At 40.0% G+C, this 17,746-nt stretch overlaps 1 protein-coding gene across 2 annotated transcripts; it reads right to left on the bottom strand.

The window, feature by feature from the left end:
- Nucleotides 1-1,814: 1,814 nt before the first annotated feature.
- ASB14 (ankyrin repeat and SOCS box containing 14) lies at nt 1,815-17,686 on the bottom strand. 2 transcript variants are annotated; one of them, XM_054479678.2, is made up of 10 exons: nt 17,565-17,686; nt 14,717-14,771; nt 14,479; nt 13,811-13,942; nt 13,557-13,715; nt 8,873-9,118; nt 5,986-6,157; nt 4,087-4,630; nt 3,478-3,631; nt 1,815-2,437 (listed from the first exon to the last, which is right to left on the bottom strand). In XM_054479678.2, exons 1-10 carry the CDS (start codon nt 17,684-17,686, stop codon nt 2,259-2,261), a joined length of 1,764 nt encoding a protein of 587 aa, XP_054335653.1. In that variant the 3' UTR covers nt 1,815-2,258. The 2 variants fall into 2 exon arrangements, with proteins under 2 accessions (XP_054335653.1, XP_063517117.1); XM_063661047.1 differs by lacking the exons at nt 14,479; nt 14,717-14,771; nt 17,565-17,686 and having other exon boundaries at nt 13,811-14,053.
- Between the last annotated feature and the right edge of the window lie 60 nt (nt 17,687-17,746).

Below are 17,746 nucleotides of genomic sequence, written 5' to 3'. Positions count from 1 at the left end.
ATGTGACACAAGTATGGTTGAATGAATGTCTTTTTCAGTTTCTTTCCTCACTTTCCACACATAGAAATGTATACTTACATACAGGCCTGGCACAGTGGCTCATGCCTGTAATCCCAGCACTTTGGGAGGCCAAGGCAGGCAGATCACTTAAGGTCAGGAGTTCGAGACAGCCTGACCAACATGGTGAAACCCCATCTCATCTCTACTAAAAATACAAAAATTAGCTGGGTGTGGTGGCACACTCTTGTGATTCCAGCTACTCGGGAGGCTGAGACATGAGAATCTCTGGAACCCAGGAGGCAGAGGTTGCAGTGAGCTGAGATTGCACCACCACACTCCAGCCTGGGTGACAGGGCGAGACTCCATCTCAGAAAAAGGAACCTATACTTACATGCAGTATGAAATATATAGAAATAAAAATTTAACGTAACTGCCATCAATGAGCCTCTTCATGTCCATTATCAGGCTAGGTTCAATACAGAAACCATAAGCCATCATTCATTTGAAAACACTTGTAATTCCAATTCCAGTGATCACATTAACCAGTAAATGGTCAGCCATAGCCAGGGTTTTGTGGAAAGAAGGGACACACACATTTCTCATTAATATGGAAATTTCAATTGAGGGTTCTATTTCAATTAACTGAATTACCCTACCTCTGTACTTGACTCTACAAAGAAACAGTAATAGACACTAAGCTGATATTGGGACTTTCCCACAAGAACAGCAAACTTCTGAGTCATGTACTGGGGTCAGTATATATTCAGTCCAATCACTGAAATGTACAGTAGACCCCTTATCCATGGTTTCCCTTTGTGTGGTTTCAGTTACCCGCAGCCCAAAACTATTAAAAGGAGGCCAGGCGTGGTGGCTCATGCCTGTAATCCCAGCATTTTGGGAGGCCAAGGCGGGCGGATCACCTGAGGTCAGGAGTTCAAGACCAGTCTGGCCAACATGGTGAAACCCCGTTTCTACTAAAAATAAAAAAATTAGCTGGGCATGGTGGTGTACACCTGTAATCCCAGCTACTTGGAAGGCTGAGGCACGAGAATCGCTTGAACCCGGGAGGCAGAGGTTGCAGTGAGCTGAGATCATGCCACTGCAGTCCAGCCTGGGTGACAGGACAAGACTCCATCTCAAAAAAAAAGTATTAAAATGAAAATCTCAGAAACAAATAATTTATGAGTTTTAAATTGCACACCATTCTGAGTAACATGATGAAGTCTCTCACCATCCTGCCTTGACCTGAATCATCCCTCTGTCCAGTGTATCCACACTGTAGGGCATGTGTGTACAGTTGTATGTTGCTTAACAACTGGCTTAAAGATGTGGATACCTACTGAGAGATGTGTTGTTAGGTGATTTTGTCATTGTGCAAACAGAATCACTTATACAAACCTAGATGGGATGGTATACTACACACTAGGCCATGTGTTATGTAGCCTATTGCTCCCGGGCTACAAGCCTGTACAGCATGTTACTGTACTGAATAGGCAATTACAACATATAGTAAATATATGTTATAACATATATTATAACATATAGTATATATAATTATAACATATAGTAAATATAATGCTTATTTTTACTGTAAAAATAAGCATTATAATCTTATGGGACCACCATTACATATGTAGTCCAATGATGACTGAAACATTGTATGATACGTAACTGTGTAGGAAAAAATACAGTATGTTTAGGGTTCTGTACTAACCCTGGTTTCAGGCATCCACTGCGGGTCTTGGAACATATCCTCTGACGATAAGGGAGACTACTGTATTATATATATACTTCTCTATAAAAAAGATACTGCAGTGAGTTATCTTGACTTGTCAGAAGTGGCATCTATTATTTTGGGCACATAGACATTGGATTTATATAAAACTGGTGTATTTCAGTTAATTGAAATTTTTACTATTTGGGTTTTATTTTTTTTTTAACTGCCTAGAGAATGCTAGTCATTTATATGTTGAGAGGCTATGTTCAAAGCTACTTGAAGAAATTTTTTTTTTCTTTTAGAGATGGGGTCTTGCTCCGGTCACCTAGGCTGGAGTGCAGTGGCGTGATCACTGCAGCCTTGACCTCCCAAGGTGAAGCAATCCTCCTGCCTCAGCCTCCCAAGCAGAGCTACTTTTTAAAGGACTTAGACTGCATTGAGATTTTAGTTGGTGGGTAAAGCAAAAAATATGAATCATACATAAGTGAAATTTTAAGGAACATGGCTGCAAAATTATACCTTTTCCATTAGAATGGTTTGATTACCAGGTTCCTGTAAAAATTCCTTGTCCATAAAGGTCGTATTCTTTGTAAAGGACATATGCTTTTAGACGATTGGGTAATGGAAGAAATGACATGAAGACAGGGCAGCGCAAATGTAACCGTCCCATGCATTTCCGGATCTTTAGGCGGCACAAATGTTTTAGGGAGCGAGGGTTTGCTAAAAAGAAAAGGCACATTATCCAAAGAGAAAAAGAACTTTTTTTTAGTGTCTTAGGGTTTTGTTAGCAAATGTATTTGATAGCATTTCATTGGCTGTTACTAAATGGCAAAGTCAATAGGGAAACAGTTTTTCAGTTCTTATTGCAATCCTTGTTGTAGATATGGTTCCAGAGCCATGTCAAGTTAGAATCCAAAGACTGGCATCAATCATGGATCTGGCCTGTGAGATCTGAAGTTCTTAAATCTGCATGTGGCCAGGCGGGGTGGCTCATGCCTGTAATCCCAGCACTCTGGGAGGCCGAGGCAGGTGGATCACTTGAGGCCAGGAGTTCGAGACCAGCCTGGCCAACGTGGTGAAACCCCGTCTCTATTAAAAATACAAAAATTAGCTGGGCGTGGTGACTGCATGCCTGTAATCTCAGCTACTAGTGAGACTGAGGCAGGAGAATCGCTTGAATCCAGGAGGCGGAGGTTGCAGTGAGCTGTGATTGCATCACTGCACTCCAGCCTGGTTGACACAGTGAGACTCTGTCTCAAAAAAAAAAAAAAAAAAAATCTTTGTGTTTTAGCACCCTCAGGGACAGGGTAGGAACTGAAGATTACCACCCAAGGGGAAATAAAATGAAATAAATTACTTATTTGTCTTACGTGCTACTTTGAATTTGCTTGAAGAAGGTCATTTTGATACCCTCTACAGACATGGCTCTTAGCTTTTTCTCATCCTTGTTTTTATTGCCATATAATAGCTTTTCATTCCTATGTCCATGGTGTTCTTTTGTTTCCATGGTTTAGGTGGATTGGGATGAAAGTATTACCTACCTATATAATAAGTAGTTACCTAACAGATTTTATCTCCTCGGAAAAGGTAATAAATACAAATTAAATGTAGTTAGTAACATTTTTTAAGATAGGAATAGTATTTTTCTGGTTTAAGTCAAGCTTTTAACCAGAAGAGAAGGGTGTTCTAATTCTAAAACAACCAAATAAGAATACAATTAGTATTTTTTTAAAAAGTCATTCTACAAGAAGGATACTTACTTAAGATAAAATGTATTTCTGACCAGATCCCCTGTTTTTGGAGCACAGCTTTCAACTTTGAACAGATCCGAACTTGATCAACATAATCAAGCATCACTCGAACAACCTTTCCAGAGAGATGTTGCAGCCATGACAAAGTTATTACTTCACAGAACTGAGGGAAACAAAGTCAGAATTAGGAAAGTAAATGAAAAACACAAAGTATCTGTGGTTTAGCATTGTAGTCAAAGGAGATGTGGTGTGATGAAAGCCAAGACGGAAAAATGTCTCAAAAACGGGAAGGGATGGTAGTGGTCAACTATACTTATTCTGATTCTTTTTTCATCAGAAATATGATCAAAATAAATCATTTAATCAGTTGCTTCATTTATGAAACTTCCTCACACTGCTAGGCAGAGTTAAATCACTTTTACCTCTGTACTGTTTTTGTTCCTTTTTTATCTTTCTACTATTTTGTTTATTTTATCATAATTATTTTATCATATAATTATTATACTAGGATCTCTTCAACTAAGCCTCTGGAGAGAATGGATGTAATCTATTTATTGCCATAGTTCCAGGGACACCAATAATGACTGTAAGGGAATACAGCCAATACTGTGGACTTACCTTAGTATCTTTGATAACTGTAGATGTCCAGCCTTCAACAGTATAGGAAGGATGGACTTTGTCTCCATGTGGGCAATCAAAACATCGCTCTGTGTCATACCCATAGTTCAGCAGCATCCTGAGCATGACTTCATCTTTCAGAGTGTATTGCAGTGCTGATGGGAAATGTAAAGGGTTAACTCTGCAGAAGTAATTGACATTGGCCCCATGCCTTAGCAGCAGACTGATCAGCTCATAGTTGCCCATCCTGAGGGCTATCTGGAGGCAGTTAACCGGGTCTTGATTAGGCAGAGCTCCAGCACTCAGAAGCAGCTTGACTGAAGAGAGGTCACTGTTTGATACAGCAAAATACAAAGCTGACTTCCTGTGGTCATCGTAGTGTTTGCTAATTCTCTGATCCAGCATGAAGTTCACATCAAATCCAGCCTGGATGAGGAGTTCCAGGCACTGAGGATGTGCTCCTGCTGCTGCGCAGTGAACTGGACTGATCCCACTCTGCTTAATGGCAGCAAGATCCGTAACTGGAATCAGTATCTTTAGAGCTCTGAGAAAGAATTTCAAAATGCATTTCAACATTGTTTTTAAGATGTAGCACTAACTTATTATTGTTTTATAGTAATACTAGATAGCATCAATATTCAGGGGGCATTTAGAACCCGCAACCAAAAAAAAAAAGCATAATTCCTTCATCCAGAAGCTCAGATACCAAGTAAAATTGAATGGAATTACCGTCTAAGCTATAAAATTCAGACTTAGCTCAGAGACCTGAGGCTTCCCATATTGTCTAAGTACCTGAGAAAAAAAGTTTTCTATCTCTTCGGTGGCTTCAGAGGTTAAACAGCCATTTCTAGTTTTTCCTAGTTGGTCAAGAGTTTCTTTTTTTTTTTTTGAGACGGAGTTTCCTCTTTTTGCCCAAGCTGGAGTGCAGTGGTGCGATCTTGGCTCACTGCAACCTCCGCCTCCCGGGTTCAAGCAATTCTCCTAAGAGTTTCTCATCTTTAAAAGGTATGTTTAGGGCTGGGCGCGGTGGCTCAAGCTTTGTAATCCCAGGACTTTGGGAGGCCAAGGCGGGCGGATCACGCGGTCAAGAGATCGAGACCATCCTGGCCAACATGGTGAAACCCCATCTCTACTAAAAATACAAAAATTAGCTGGTGTGGTGGTGCCCACCTGTAGTCCCAGCTACTCAGGAGGCTGAGGCAGGAGAATTGCTTGAACCTGGGAGGCGGAGGTTGCAGTGAGCTGAGATCATGCCACTGCACTCCAGCCTGGCTGCAGGAGTTCAGTCAGCGTGGTGGGAAAAATTATAAAAATTACAGAAAGAAGCAAACCTTCTTGGAAGGCCAGGAGGTTTTGCAAAAGCTTCAGGAAAGGATTTGGCTGAAGGCAGCTGAATTCTCTCAGAGTAGGTAACAAGGAAGTGTAAGGGAATTGATCTAGATAAGTTACTTTACTTAGGCCTCGGAACTGGCCTTTAATCATCCACATGTAGGACTGCTCTGGTGGCGGGGGTTGGGGGGGAGCTTTGTTAATTACTCACAAGATGTGCTGGGTCAAAGCCTTTGTCATTAAATCTGTACTAAATAAATGCCTGAAGCACCAGCTTGTCAGGGCCGTGGCTGCTACAACTCTTTCTTTGAGCAGCCTGGTCCCCTAGCCCACTCTTTCACTGGATACCTATGTCTAAGTACTCCTTTCATCTGTCACTTGGCCAGGGTCTATGGTTCAGACCCAGCACCTGGCAACAGAGGGAGACTGCATTTCAAAAAAAAAAAAAAAAACCAGTATGTTTAGGTTGTGGGATCGGTGATTAAAGATTATAAAGTTCCTAGAAGCAGCTCAAAATAAAAGGTAGCTATTACTATTTTTATTATTTACAATAATGTAATTGAACTTAACAGTAAGTGGCCCCTGTCAGCTGCCACATGGATGGGCAGGTGGCCTGAATTCTTAGGGATGTTGGCATCAGCTCCGTACTCCAGCAAGAGAGCCACAGCATCTGGATTTCCTCCACTTGCGGCTTCAAGTAAGATGGAAGAAGAATCAGAGGCCTGCCCATGAGCATTAGCTCCTAAGAGGAGAAAGACTTGTTAATGCAAAAATTATTTTTCACTGTATTTCTTGAGCAATCTTAAAAATATATCACCGTCACCAAAAAGCAATTAGTGAGCACGCACTCTAGCAAAGCACCAAGAATCAAAGTAACAAAATATATACCTTCTGTTTTCAAGTAACTTATAAACTAGTTGGGGAAGAAAAAAATGGCAGTTTCTAAATTATAAGTAGGTTAGTTTTTGAAGTAATTTGATGTCCATTTGTTTGGAACTTGAAAATTCAAGTAGAAATACTGTTATAAAAGTTGCTTTTATTTCTAGACCAGCCTATAAAAGCCCACTTAACTCATAACACACATATAGGATGGTACTAGACAAATCTATCGAACTATAATACCATGCCATCTAATGATACTGTTTTGGTGGAAAAGGGCATTTGTTCTGTTTTAGCTTGTTTGTAGGGGACCATAGTAGGAGACACTGTAACTGTTTTTAATTGAGGTTAGGAACTGCCAATAGCCAAAGAAGTAAGTTGTTGTACAGTTATTAGTACAGAGTATCCCTTATCCAAAATGCTTGGGACCAGAACTGTTGCAGATTTCAGGGGTTTTTAAAAAAATATTTGCGTTACACTTACAAGTTGCATTATACTTACAAGTCCCAAATCCAGAAATCCGAAATCTGAAATGCTCCAGTAGGAATTTCTTTTGAGCATTATGTTGATGTTGAAAAAGTTTCAGATTTTAGAAGATTCTGGATTTCAGATTTTCAGATTAAGAATGCTTAACTTACACCCTGTATGTTAAGTGTTATGTGAGTGATGTGAATAATAAGAGTACAGGTACAGGCAAAAGGTCTTCTAGAAGATCTAGGGCTGGGGTTGTAAGGGGAGCTGGGAGGTGAAGGAAGGAGAAGAGAGTTTGGGTCAGTTGTGGAAGTCTTCCCAGTAAAATGGGCTCTGAAGAAAGAGTAGCATTTGAATGGACAAAAGTTACGGAAAGCATTCTGAAACTCACATAAAAAAGATGTAGTGACTTTAATTTAACACAGACTCCATAAGAGTCATCAGGGTCCAGTGGCTGCCCAAGAACCCCATTCCAAGAATGCCTTAAGAAGTCCAATAAGCCTCTGTTTATTGAGTGTCCACTATGTGCTGGTTCCTTTATATGTATAATAATTTTTAAACTTTGTAACAACCCCCAGCAGTAGGTGCTTAACATACTCATTTTAAAGATGAAGAAACTCATTGAGTTTCAGTGACTTCCCCAAAGATGCACAGCTAGTAAGCAAGGTAGTCAGGATTCATATACAGGTATTCTAGACCCAGGGCTTATATCTATGATGCCATGTTGCCACTCTAGCAATGTAGGGTGGTAATGTGATTTGGAATCAGACAGATGTACCTTGAAATACTGGCTCTGTCATTTACCATCTATGTCACTTGGTGCAAATTACTTCGTAAGGAGTCACTTAAAGGAAATGCTTACTCACTGAGGTCAACTGATACTGGTTTCTTTGCAGGGTAAAGGATTTAACATTTATTGCTTCTTTCTCTGTATTTTAATCAATGATCTATACAAAAGGTTACTCTTTCCTCATAAATGAAAGATTCCAATGTTTACTTTTGTTATTCCACCTAATGACTTTAGACATTTCTTATATTGATCATTTAAAACATTTTACTTAAAATGTCTTATGGCCATTGATTAGAAACTAGCCTCCCCTATACAACAGGAAAGATTTAGATATGTCTAAAAAGCACAAGGTTGTTCTTAAATATAGGAGTCTCTGCCATCTAGAATACTGGAGACCAGGACTATGTATTGTTAAAGAACAAAATAATACTTCTAGACAGGGAGGAGAATAAAGATAATTCTATTATTGAGACTTTTAAAAATCTTGGTAAAAATTTGCTTTTTTGAAAAAAAGCTTTAGATTGATCCTACCTTGCTTCATCTAACAATGTCATCAATGAGCTCTCCTCAAAGACAGTAAAGGCCAAAGTTCTCTGAGCCAAGGGTCCCTGCTAGTTAAGCCAGGATTCAAAATGACCACAGCTACAGAGCTGGGGATAGGGGAGGGGGCATGTTTGAAGGGAAGTCATGCAACTGGTACCATGGCTGACCCTCACTTTCCTCAAGTATAAAATGAGGATAATACCTACCTCACAGAGTTTTTAAAGGGTTATGAGGCAACATGGGTAGTTTAATGCTTGTTGCATAGACACTACCCAATAAGTTTAAGTTGCTTTCCCCTTCTCTTGGAGTTTTGGTTATTACTAGAGTGAAGAACTGGGACCCAAAGAGAAGAAATCAGGAAGAATTTCCTAACATCTAAAGCCATTTGGTAACAGATTAAACTGCCTCATGATTTGGACTTCGGCAGAGGTAACGTGTAGAGTATGTTGCAGGGTGTTTGATTTTATGATTCTAGAAAAGGACAACACCACAAAAAAGTTAAAAAACCATCATCATCTTAGCACAGTGAGGGAATGTTAAGTAAATGTAACCTGCATCCTGGTAACTTTAGGGAAAGTATGTCAGACCTAATAAAAAATTCAATCTTTATGTTAGGCTTCTCAGTAAACACTATTAACCCATAATTTTTATCAAACATTTATATTATGCTTAAATAAAATGTTAACTTTTATTATTTTGAAGCTCTCCATTAAGAGGAGAACCCCTGGATCATGTTACCCTTTGTTAGTGTGCTGACCAAACAGAAGATCTTGCCTTTCCGCAGTAACATTTCCATGATTTCAGTGTGTCCACTTTGGGCAGCAAGAGCAAGAGGAGTGAATCCATACGTGCTCTGTGGGTCAGGGTGTGCCCCAGAAACCAGCATAAGCTTCACCACGTCCTCTCTGCCCAGTTTGGCTGCTTCATGGAGAGCTGTCCTCTCGTTGGCACAGCGCAGATTGACATCTGCTCCATAGTTGATCAGCAAGGCAGCCATGTCATAGAAGTCACGCAGCACAGCTGGGAAATGAGAAGTGTGGTGGGCGTGTTCAACAGGAAGTTAAGACCAGAGTAGCATATCTGCAAGTATCCCTCAGGCTTTCTTAAGCAGTTCTTCCCACCCACTCCCAGACCCCAACATTCTGTGTTTAGGAAACAGATTGTAAAGTAAGGCATGTGTCAAATAATACTGAGAATGTTTTACATCAATGGACTATGTTTTTCTGTAAGCCATGAGTAATTATTCATTGCTTATGTGGTTGAAACACAAATGTAAACCTTTCACTTATCGTTATTCTTCAAGAAAATGGGAACTTAATTATTCAGTACAGTCCTGGAAATGTTTGTAGCTGCTTTAAAGTAAGAAAAAAACAAAAGACAGCCCAGACTCTGACACATGGCAAAAATTAAAAAAAAAACAAAACAGAATCTACCCCAGAAAATGAATGACTAAAACACAATTGAAATATGCACGTCTGGTGGGAGTGGTTGAGGCTATAGAAGATGATAGTTCTATCATTTCTGCATTCACACACTTTGGCAACACACCGAAGTATGTTGTGCAGAAAGCCCCTTCAGTTTCTGTAAGGAAATGTAAAGAAAATGATTTTGTAGTTAAAATAATAATAAAAGGCTTGGGAACACTGTGTGTGTGTGTGTGTGTGTGTATATATGTGTATGTGTGTGTGTATGTATGTATGTAAATATATATATTTAGGGTCTCATTCTGTCATCCAGGCTGAAGTGCAGTGGTACAATCATAGCTCCCTGCAGCCTTGAACTCCTGGGCTCAGTCAATCCTCCTGCCTTAGCCTCCCAAGAAGCTGGGTCTACAGGCATACACCACCATGCCTGGCTAATTTCTTTAAAAATTTCTGTAGAGATGCAGTCTTGGTATGTTGCCCAGGCTGATCTTAAACCCCTGGGTTCAAGTGATCTTCCTGCCTCGGCCTCCCAAAGGCTGGGATTACCGGCGTGAGCCACTGCTCTCAGCCAGCACTGTATATTCTGTCACCCTCTTCAAGATTCACTTTGCACATTGGTATACTGAAGTCTCTGAGGAATCTTGCAATGCATTTGCTTAACTTTTTAACCCAGCATTTTCCATGACCTATCAATGGGGACATGCTGTTTAGGTGCCACAGAAATGGAATCATTTGACCTGCCAGATAGGCTGAAGTGAAGAGAGGAAAACTAGCTCTACCATCGTTACAACAGGCTTCACAGCTTCATGGTTTTTACATATGTGATTTTTCTACGCACAAGACAAATACTATCTTATAGACAAGGAAACAGGTTTAGAGAGGTTAGATCTGACCCAGAGTTCTTTTCACTATACAGTGCTAGGGTGCTTTATGGTTTATGCGTGCTTTCTCAGAGAAGGCTCTTCTGCTCAGTGTTTTTTCTATAAAATGCAAAGCCTTAGCATCTTGGGACAAACCATGAAGGGACCCCAAATCCTAATTTTTGGCAGTACTCTGTTGGTCTCTCTTTAATTTTCAGTGTTGTTTTTTTTTTTTTGAGACAGTATTGCTCTGTCACCCAGGCTGGAGTGCAGTGGCGCAATCTCGGCTCACTGCAACCTCGTCTCTCCCTAGTTCAAGCGATTCTCCTGCCTCAGCCTCCCGAGTAGCTGGGACTACAGATGCCTGCCACCATGCTCTGCTAATTTTTGTATTTTTAGTAGTGACAGGGTTTCACCATGTTGGTCAGGCTAGTCTCAAACTCCTGATCTCAGGTGTCCGCCCGTCTCAGCCTCCCAAAGTGCTGGGATTACAGGCGTGAACTACCGTGTACAGCCTAATTTTCAGCTTTTATTTTGATAAAAGCTATACATGTACAGAACTTAAAGAGCCAATTACTGTGAAGTCCATTACTCTTTCCCTACCATCTTTTTCCTTCTCCAGAGGGATCCTTTAGCTGATTCTTTGTTCTTCATGCCCATGTCTCTAAGTAACCTGCTTGTATTGATACTTGTTGATTTTTGGTTTTGGTATAATTTAATGACTTCTTACCATAGAAAATGAGGATTTAACTTTTTTCCTCCTGTCCCCACCACATGTGCACATTTCTCGTCCCACCATCCTAATATTTTTGAAGCATAATTTTTGTTAAATATTTAATATTTACCTTCATGTATGTTATTCAAAGGTAGGCCATATTTACATTTCCTTTTCTGCACATCTTTTTGTTTTCCCTGGAGTTAATACTTGTCTTATGTTTCATTTGCTTAGTTTCCAATTTATCATTAATTCCACCCCAAACTCTCTAAACTGTCAACATCTCCCTTCAAGATGTCATTCCTAGGCCACCATGGCCTTGAAGAAGCCTCTACCTGGGGCCTCCTAACCTGTTCCAATCTGGACCTCAGTGCCTGGTCATATTTGGTCATCCTAAGATCGTTATTCCCCTCATCTTAGGGATCTCATTTGCCTCCCATCTGGCTTGGATCTTCTGTTTCCTGGATCCCAAGCTTTTGTTTTTCTACTTTACTCCGATGTTGGTAGAACATTTGCTCCGTTAGCTTCCTAACAGCAGGGAGCAAGAAAGTTTTTGAGATTTCCTATGCCTGAAAATATATTTTATGTCTTTAATCTACTGTCAGATTTGAGAGTTGGAGGAAATATAGAATTTTAAGTTGAAAGTATTTTTTCCTCAGAATCTGTAAAACTATTATTCACCACCAATTACTTCAAGCTTCTAGTTACCATTGAGATGTCTGAAACCACTCTGATTTTTCATCTTTTTTATATTATGTATTCCTTTTTTTTCTCTCAGGAAGTCTGTGGAAACTTCTTTCCACAGTGACTTGTGAGTCTTCCCTAGTGACTTGTCTCTTTTTTTTTTTTTTTTTTTTAGCTTTTTATGATTTTTTATTATAATTTAAAAGAGGCTGTGTAAGTAGAAAAGTTTAATTCCACCTCTGAGATGATCTTTGTTAACATTTTCACATGTATCCTTGAATTTATTTCTACATGTTACATTTTAAAGAACTTTTTGTTACACAAAATCCTCTAATAATTGGCTTTTCTGCATTTATAGTGTGAACTCACATTTAGAGAAGGATACTTAGACCCCCAAGATCCTAAAACACCTAACTTTATCCATCTTGCTATTCATTCATTAATTATTGGCATCAAATGTGTATGAGGAGTCTTGCTAGCTGCTGAGGTGCTGAATCAGTATGAATTCTGCTAATAACCATTTATAATTTGCCACAGAAAGTTCTCTCATTGCTCTAAGACAAAGTGCCGAGGGTATTGAGTCTTTTACGGTTCATTGAGCTGGCACTTAGTGTGGCCCTTTATTCTGGAAACACTTTTCCTTCATTTTAGGAAATCATTTTCTTGACTTATTGCATTGGCCATATACCACCTCCATCTTGTCTGTTCTCTCATTCCTCTTATTCACGTTGCTCCTCTTGGATCATCCAACTAATTTTCACTTCTTTCCTATTTTCCATTTCTTATTTTCTTCTTCTGGAAGCTTTCCTGAACTCCATCTTCCAGCATTGTTTTGGTTTTTAAAATATCTGCTCATATTTTTAATTTTCAAGAATATTTTGTTTTCTAATTTTGCTAACATCTTGTTCTTATTAAAATGGTTTCTCTGAGGAAGTTAATGACAATTTCCCTTTAAATTTTATTTTTCCTAAATAATCTTAAAGTTGCTTAATTCTGTTTGTTGAAGATTTTCCTCAGATAGCCTTCGGCTATTTGCTCATAATTAAAAGTTGAAGACTAAAAAGCTGGTTGGAAATTTTAAGCAGAGGGTGGGGCTTGTGGACTGTGGGTTTAACAATAGGTTGATATGTTAGGGCCACTTATTGGGAAAGCCCCAATGTCACTATCTTTAGTTCTTTCTTCTTGGGCTGGGCAGATTCCTCCAGAAAACCCCCAGCAGCCTGAAGGGTAAGGGCCTGGCTGCCAGCCTTCTAGGAGGAGGGCTGGGCGGTCTCAATTATGTTTGCTTAATTCCTCCAGTGTTTTCAATCTAGTACTCCCACCGTCACCTAAAATTCCATGGTCCAGAGACTCTCCGTTTAAGCTAGGCAGAGAATAAACCTCCAGGATTCTGCTGGGATTGGGCAGGAGTGATCTAGAGATATGACTATCTGCTTCTTAATAGTTTTCAACCAACTGTTCTGTTTCAGCTGCCTGCCCTTCACCCCTGCTCCATGAGGTAATTCTATTCCCCTCTGATTTCTTATATGAGAATTAACTGGCTCGATCAAGGCACCATGCAAAATGAGCTGCTCTTAATTGGGCAGAGGTTTTGCATCAGGCCACCTCACAGGCCAGCCTATGGAAAGCTTCTGGGGGGTCGGTACCCATGTCTGGTCAGTTGGGAACAGAGTGACAGTGCTGCAACTGTGCACAAAAAGCTGCCTTTGAAACCTGGGGGCATGAAGGAGACTCGGTGCCACAGACTCTTTTTCAGAAACAAGGTATTCATTTACCTGTAAGAAGAGGAGAATTGCCTTCGAAATTCTTAGCATTTGGATTGCAGCCATTGAGAAGAAGAAAAGTGGCATTTTCTAAGAGGCAACTGCTGACAGCCAAAAAAAGTGGCGTTTCACCATTGTGAGTGGTTTGCTCCCACAGACTGGGGTCTGAAGCTGAAATAAATTCATCATACCACACAAATGAAGATATAGAAATGAATGTTAAATTTATCTCTCAGAAGCATCAAGAAGAGTCAAAGGGAATTTACCGCTTAGGGTTATTTCCAAAATTTTCTTATTTAATTGCACTGCAGCCTTATGCAGAGGAATCCAGCCTATCTCATCTGCTTCATCAAATGCGGAATGGTACTTGGTTAAGTGTGACAATGCATCTTCCTTACCTATTAACGAGTCAAATGAGAACAGATTCACATTTGGCACACTTAAAAGGAAGCCCATATTGCTTCCTGAATTCTACCACCAAAGTTAATGCATAAGACAACAGAATTCTAGCACCACCTTTTATGAAAGATAAAAGGCATATGACAGACAGTAAGGCCGTCATCTAGCGTTCCACACCTGGGCCTGTGAACACCCCCAGCATCTTGTTACTTACAAAAAAACAGCTCTGTCTAGGAAGGAACCCAGGAGCTCTTTGCTTCATTGAGCTGAAGTATTTTCTCCCAGAAAAGCCTACATCAGACTCTTGACAATCAGCTGTGGACCCCCATAGTGTTCAGCTCAATGAAGCAAAGAGCTCCTGCTTCTAGGCTTCCTGAGCTTCGAGCGGAAATGCTGCCAGACATCACCATCACATCTTTCCTTTTTTTGTGTGTGAGACAGAGTTTTGCTCTGTTGCCCAGACTGGAGTGCAGTGGCACAATCTCGGTTTACTGCAACCTCCATCTCCTGGGTTCAAGCAATTCTCCTACCCCACCCTCCCGAGTAGCTGGGATTACAGGCGCCCGCCACCATGCCTGGCTAATTTTTTGCATTTTTAGTAGAGACGGGGTTTCACCATGTTGGCCAGGCTGGTCTCGAACTCCTGACCTCAGGCGATCCACCCGCCTTGGCCTCTCAAACTGCTGGGATTACAGGCATGAGCCACTGCGTCCAGCCAATGTCACCATCACATCTTACCACAAGTTAAAGGGGATAGAAGAGGAGTACTTAACTTTCTCTATTGTTTCAACTATCTTCTTATACTCAGCGCTCAAAAAGGAATGGAAACTGCATAGAGAAAAATACATATGTAATTCCAAAACTGAGGAGAAAAAACTGTTATCTGATATAAATCAAAAGGAAAGGGTAATAGTAGTAGTAGTTAATCCAGGATGAACTTGCATAGGAGGCAATGACTGAGGCATAATAGAAATACTTCTATTTGTAAAATGTAATGTGGCCCTTAACAAAATTCTAGGGAAGCTCCTTAACTCTATCTGTCTTCCGCATTAGCCTGTTAGCTTCTTTAGGGCAAGGACTATGTGAGCCTGGATTGCAGTAGGCCCTTAATCAGTGTTGGCTGAACTGAATCAAGCCTGCCTATGACTGAAATGTCACACTATCTCATGGTAAAATTTGATGGCCATTATAGAATGTCAATGATTCTAGCAGAAACTATTTTAAAAAATAGTAAATAAAAATGGTGTATTAAAAAATATTCACAGTCAGAATGTGTGCTCAGAAAACACTATTAGCAGTTAAGTAATGTTTTTATTATTTAAGGCTTTAAATCTCAATTTATAAAACTTATTTTAAAACCTAGCAAATAAGGATTGTCACCTTCCATTCTTTTTTTTTGAGATGGAGTCTCACTCTGTCGCCCAGGCTGGAGTGCAGTGGCACGATCTCGGCTCACTGCAGAGTAGCTGGGACTACAGGTGCCCACCATCACGGCCAGCTAATTTTTTGTATTTTTAGCAGAGACGGGGTTTCACTGTGTTAGCCAGGATGGTCTCGATCTCCTGACCTCGTGATCTGCTCGCCTCAGCCTCCCAAAGTGCTGGGATTACAGGCGTGAGCCACCACACCTGGCCACCTTCCATTCTTTAATTATTTAAAGAACCCAGGTTGAGGAGAATAAATTCCCTCTGACAGTCTGTCCTGTTTACAATTTGGTCAATTAAATTATCTTAAACATTTAAACCTGCATTCATAGATTTAGTATTGTATTAGTTTTCTATAGCTGCTGTAAGAAGTAACCACACACTTAGTGGCTTAAAACAACAATAATAAAACAAATTTATTATCTTACAGTTCAGTAGTTCAAAAATCCAAAACAGTCATCACTGGACTAAAATCAAGGTGTCAGCAGGGCTGTGTTCCTTCTGTAGGCTCTTGGGGAGAATCTATCTGTGCCTTTTCTAGCTTCTAGAAGCCACCCACATTTCTTGGCTTGTGGACTCCTTGCCTCCATCTTCAAAGCCAGCAATGTTGGGTTTAGTCCTTTTAACACTGCCATCTCCCAAGTTGTCTCTCCTGCCTCCCTCTTTCACACTTAAAGATCCTGTGTTACACTGGGACCACCTGGGTAATCCAGCATATACCCCCTATCTAAAAGTCAGCTGATTAGCAGCCATAATTCCATTTGTAGCCTTACTTCTCCTTTGCCATGTAAGGTTCCAGAAATTAGGACATCTTTGGATGGGACCATTACTCCACATGTCACAAGTATGTTCTAGTTTTCTAACTCCTTCAAGTACCTGACTAAATCAGCAAGCCTGTCTACGTATCATACAGTTCCTGCAAATCTAATCAAGTAGATGCATAACCACAGTCAATTTCAGTTTCTCTGAAACATTTCAATACTCTCCTTAGCCCAACTCTCTTATACCTTTCAGCCTAAAATTATGAGTTCAAAGTCAGTTACTCAGTTATGCAATTTAAGGTTTTAATCATAAGGTTAATATAACAGATAATCTAATAAGGCTAATTTCTTTACAAAACTTTAAATATTTAAAGATTATTTTAAAAGCTAATCCTAAATTGAACACAAAAGTATAGGAATAGTGTGTGGCTCAGAGCACAGACTTTAGAATCAGACTGCCTGGCTCTTCACTTACTAGTTCTGTGACCTTGGGTAAGCCACTTAACTTTTCTGTGCCTCACTTTCCTCCTCTCTAAATAGGGATAATAATAGGACCTACCTCATAGAGAGGTAATGAGAATTAGAATTTAAAAGTTAGTATTTATGAAGTTCTTAAAATAACATGACACATAGTGATCACTCCGTGGTTTGTTACATTTTAAAAATACTATATAAGTTTGATGTACTTCATCATGTCTCTATTTAGTTATGAAATCTCTTGGGGTTAAAAGACATTTTTCTAGTTTTACATCCAGCAGGCAAATAGAGATTACCATCCCAAGTAAACTGGGTTATCACCCCAGAAAAAATGATGGTTACTGCCTCAGGAGACCAAGGTTGCTGATTGGCCAGAGAGTGTGTGAGCAGGTGTGCTTGACTGCAGACTGCCCATATCCAGGACGACTCTTCTTACACCCCACACAGGGTCCCACTGGTCCTTTTTCAGTGTTGTCCAACAAAACTCTGAATCTACACTTTCAGAAGCCTCGTTCAAGTTTATGTAATTCCTCCTTTTGATTTGAGTAGATCAAAGACTGGACCCCATCCCCACCTACCCTACTAAGGTTGAAGATAACTAACTTTCTATGTGTCCCGGCTAGATTTATGCGTTTCTTCAATTCCCAAAGACAAGACGTATTAGTTTTTCTCTAGCCCTTCATATCCTCATTTCTTTCTTTCTTCTGATTTCCAGTCTGTATCACCTCACCCAGATTTGCTGCTAACCTCCTTCAGATATTTTTATTGCCTAATTAATTTCTGAATTATTTCCAGATTATTCCTGTCTAGTTAGGCATAATATCTTACAGATATTTAATTGACAGCTCCTTGGATTCTGACCCTCCTGTTTTTGTCACAACACTAGAGTTAAGCTAATGACAAGTGTCAGCTGTTGAATACAACACTTAATACTATATTGCCAATGAGAAAACCATTACCTCTCATCCTTAGGTGCATGTTGTGCTGTTCCTGGCTTATAAATATCCTGTAAACTCTGTTGAATGATGAGCTGGGTGTCAAAGTCTTCATCTGTGTCTTCATCGTTGGTGTAATTATCCATGTGAAACGTGGACAGGTTTACTTTAAAGTCAGAGTGAATTAAAAATATTTTTCCAGTTGT

Source organism: Pongo pygmaeus, chromosome 2 (assembly GCF_028885625.2).
Source record: "Pongo pygmaeus isolate AG05252 chromosome 2, NHGRI_mPonPyg2-v2.0_pri, whole genome shotgun sequence".
Taxonomy (NCBI): domain Eukaryota; kingdom Metazoa; phylum Chordata; class Mammalia; order Primates; family Hominidae; genus Pongo; species Pongo pygmaeus.
The sequence above is the reverse complement of the archived record's forward strand: the minus strand, read 5'-3'. Positions and strand labels throughout refer to the sequence as shown.

Coding starts and splice junctions, on each gene's coding strand:
- ASB14 (XM_054479678.2), bottom strand. CDS start 17,686: ATGGATAATTACACCAACGATGAAGACACAGATGAAGACTTTGACACC. Junction 4,631..5,985: donor GCTGACAGGGGCCACTTACT/GTTAAGTTCAAT, acceptor ATTCTTTCTCAG/AGCTCTAAAGATACTGATTC. Junction 3,632..4,086: donor CAGTTATCAAAGATACTAAG/GTAAGTCCACAG, acceptor TGTTTCCCTCAG/TTCTGTGAAGTAATAACTTT.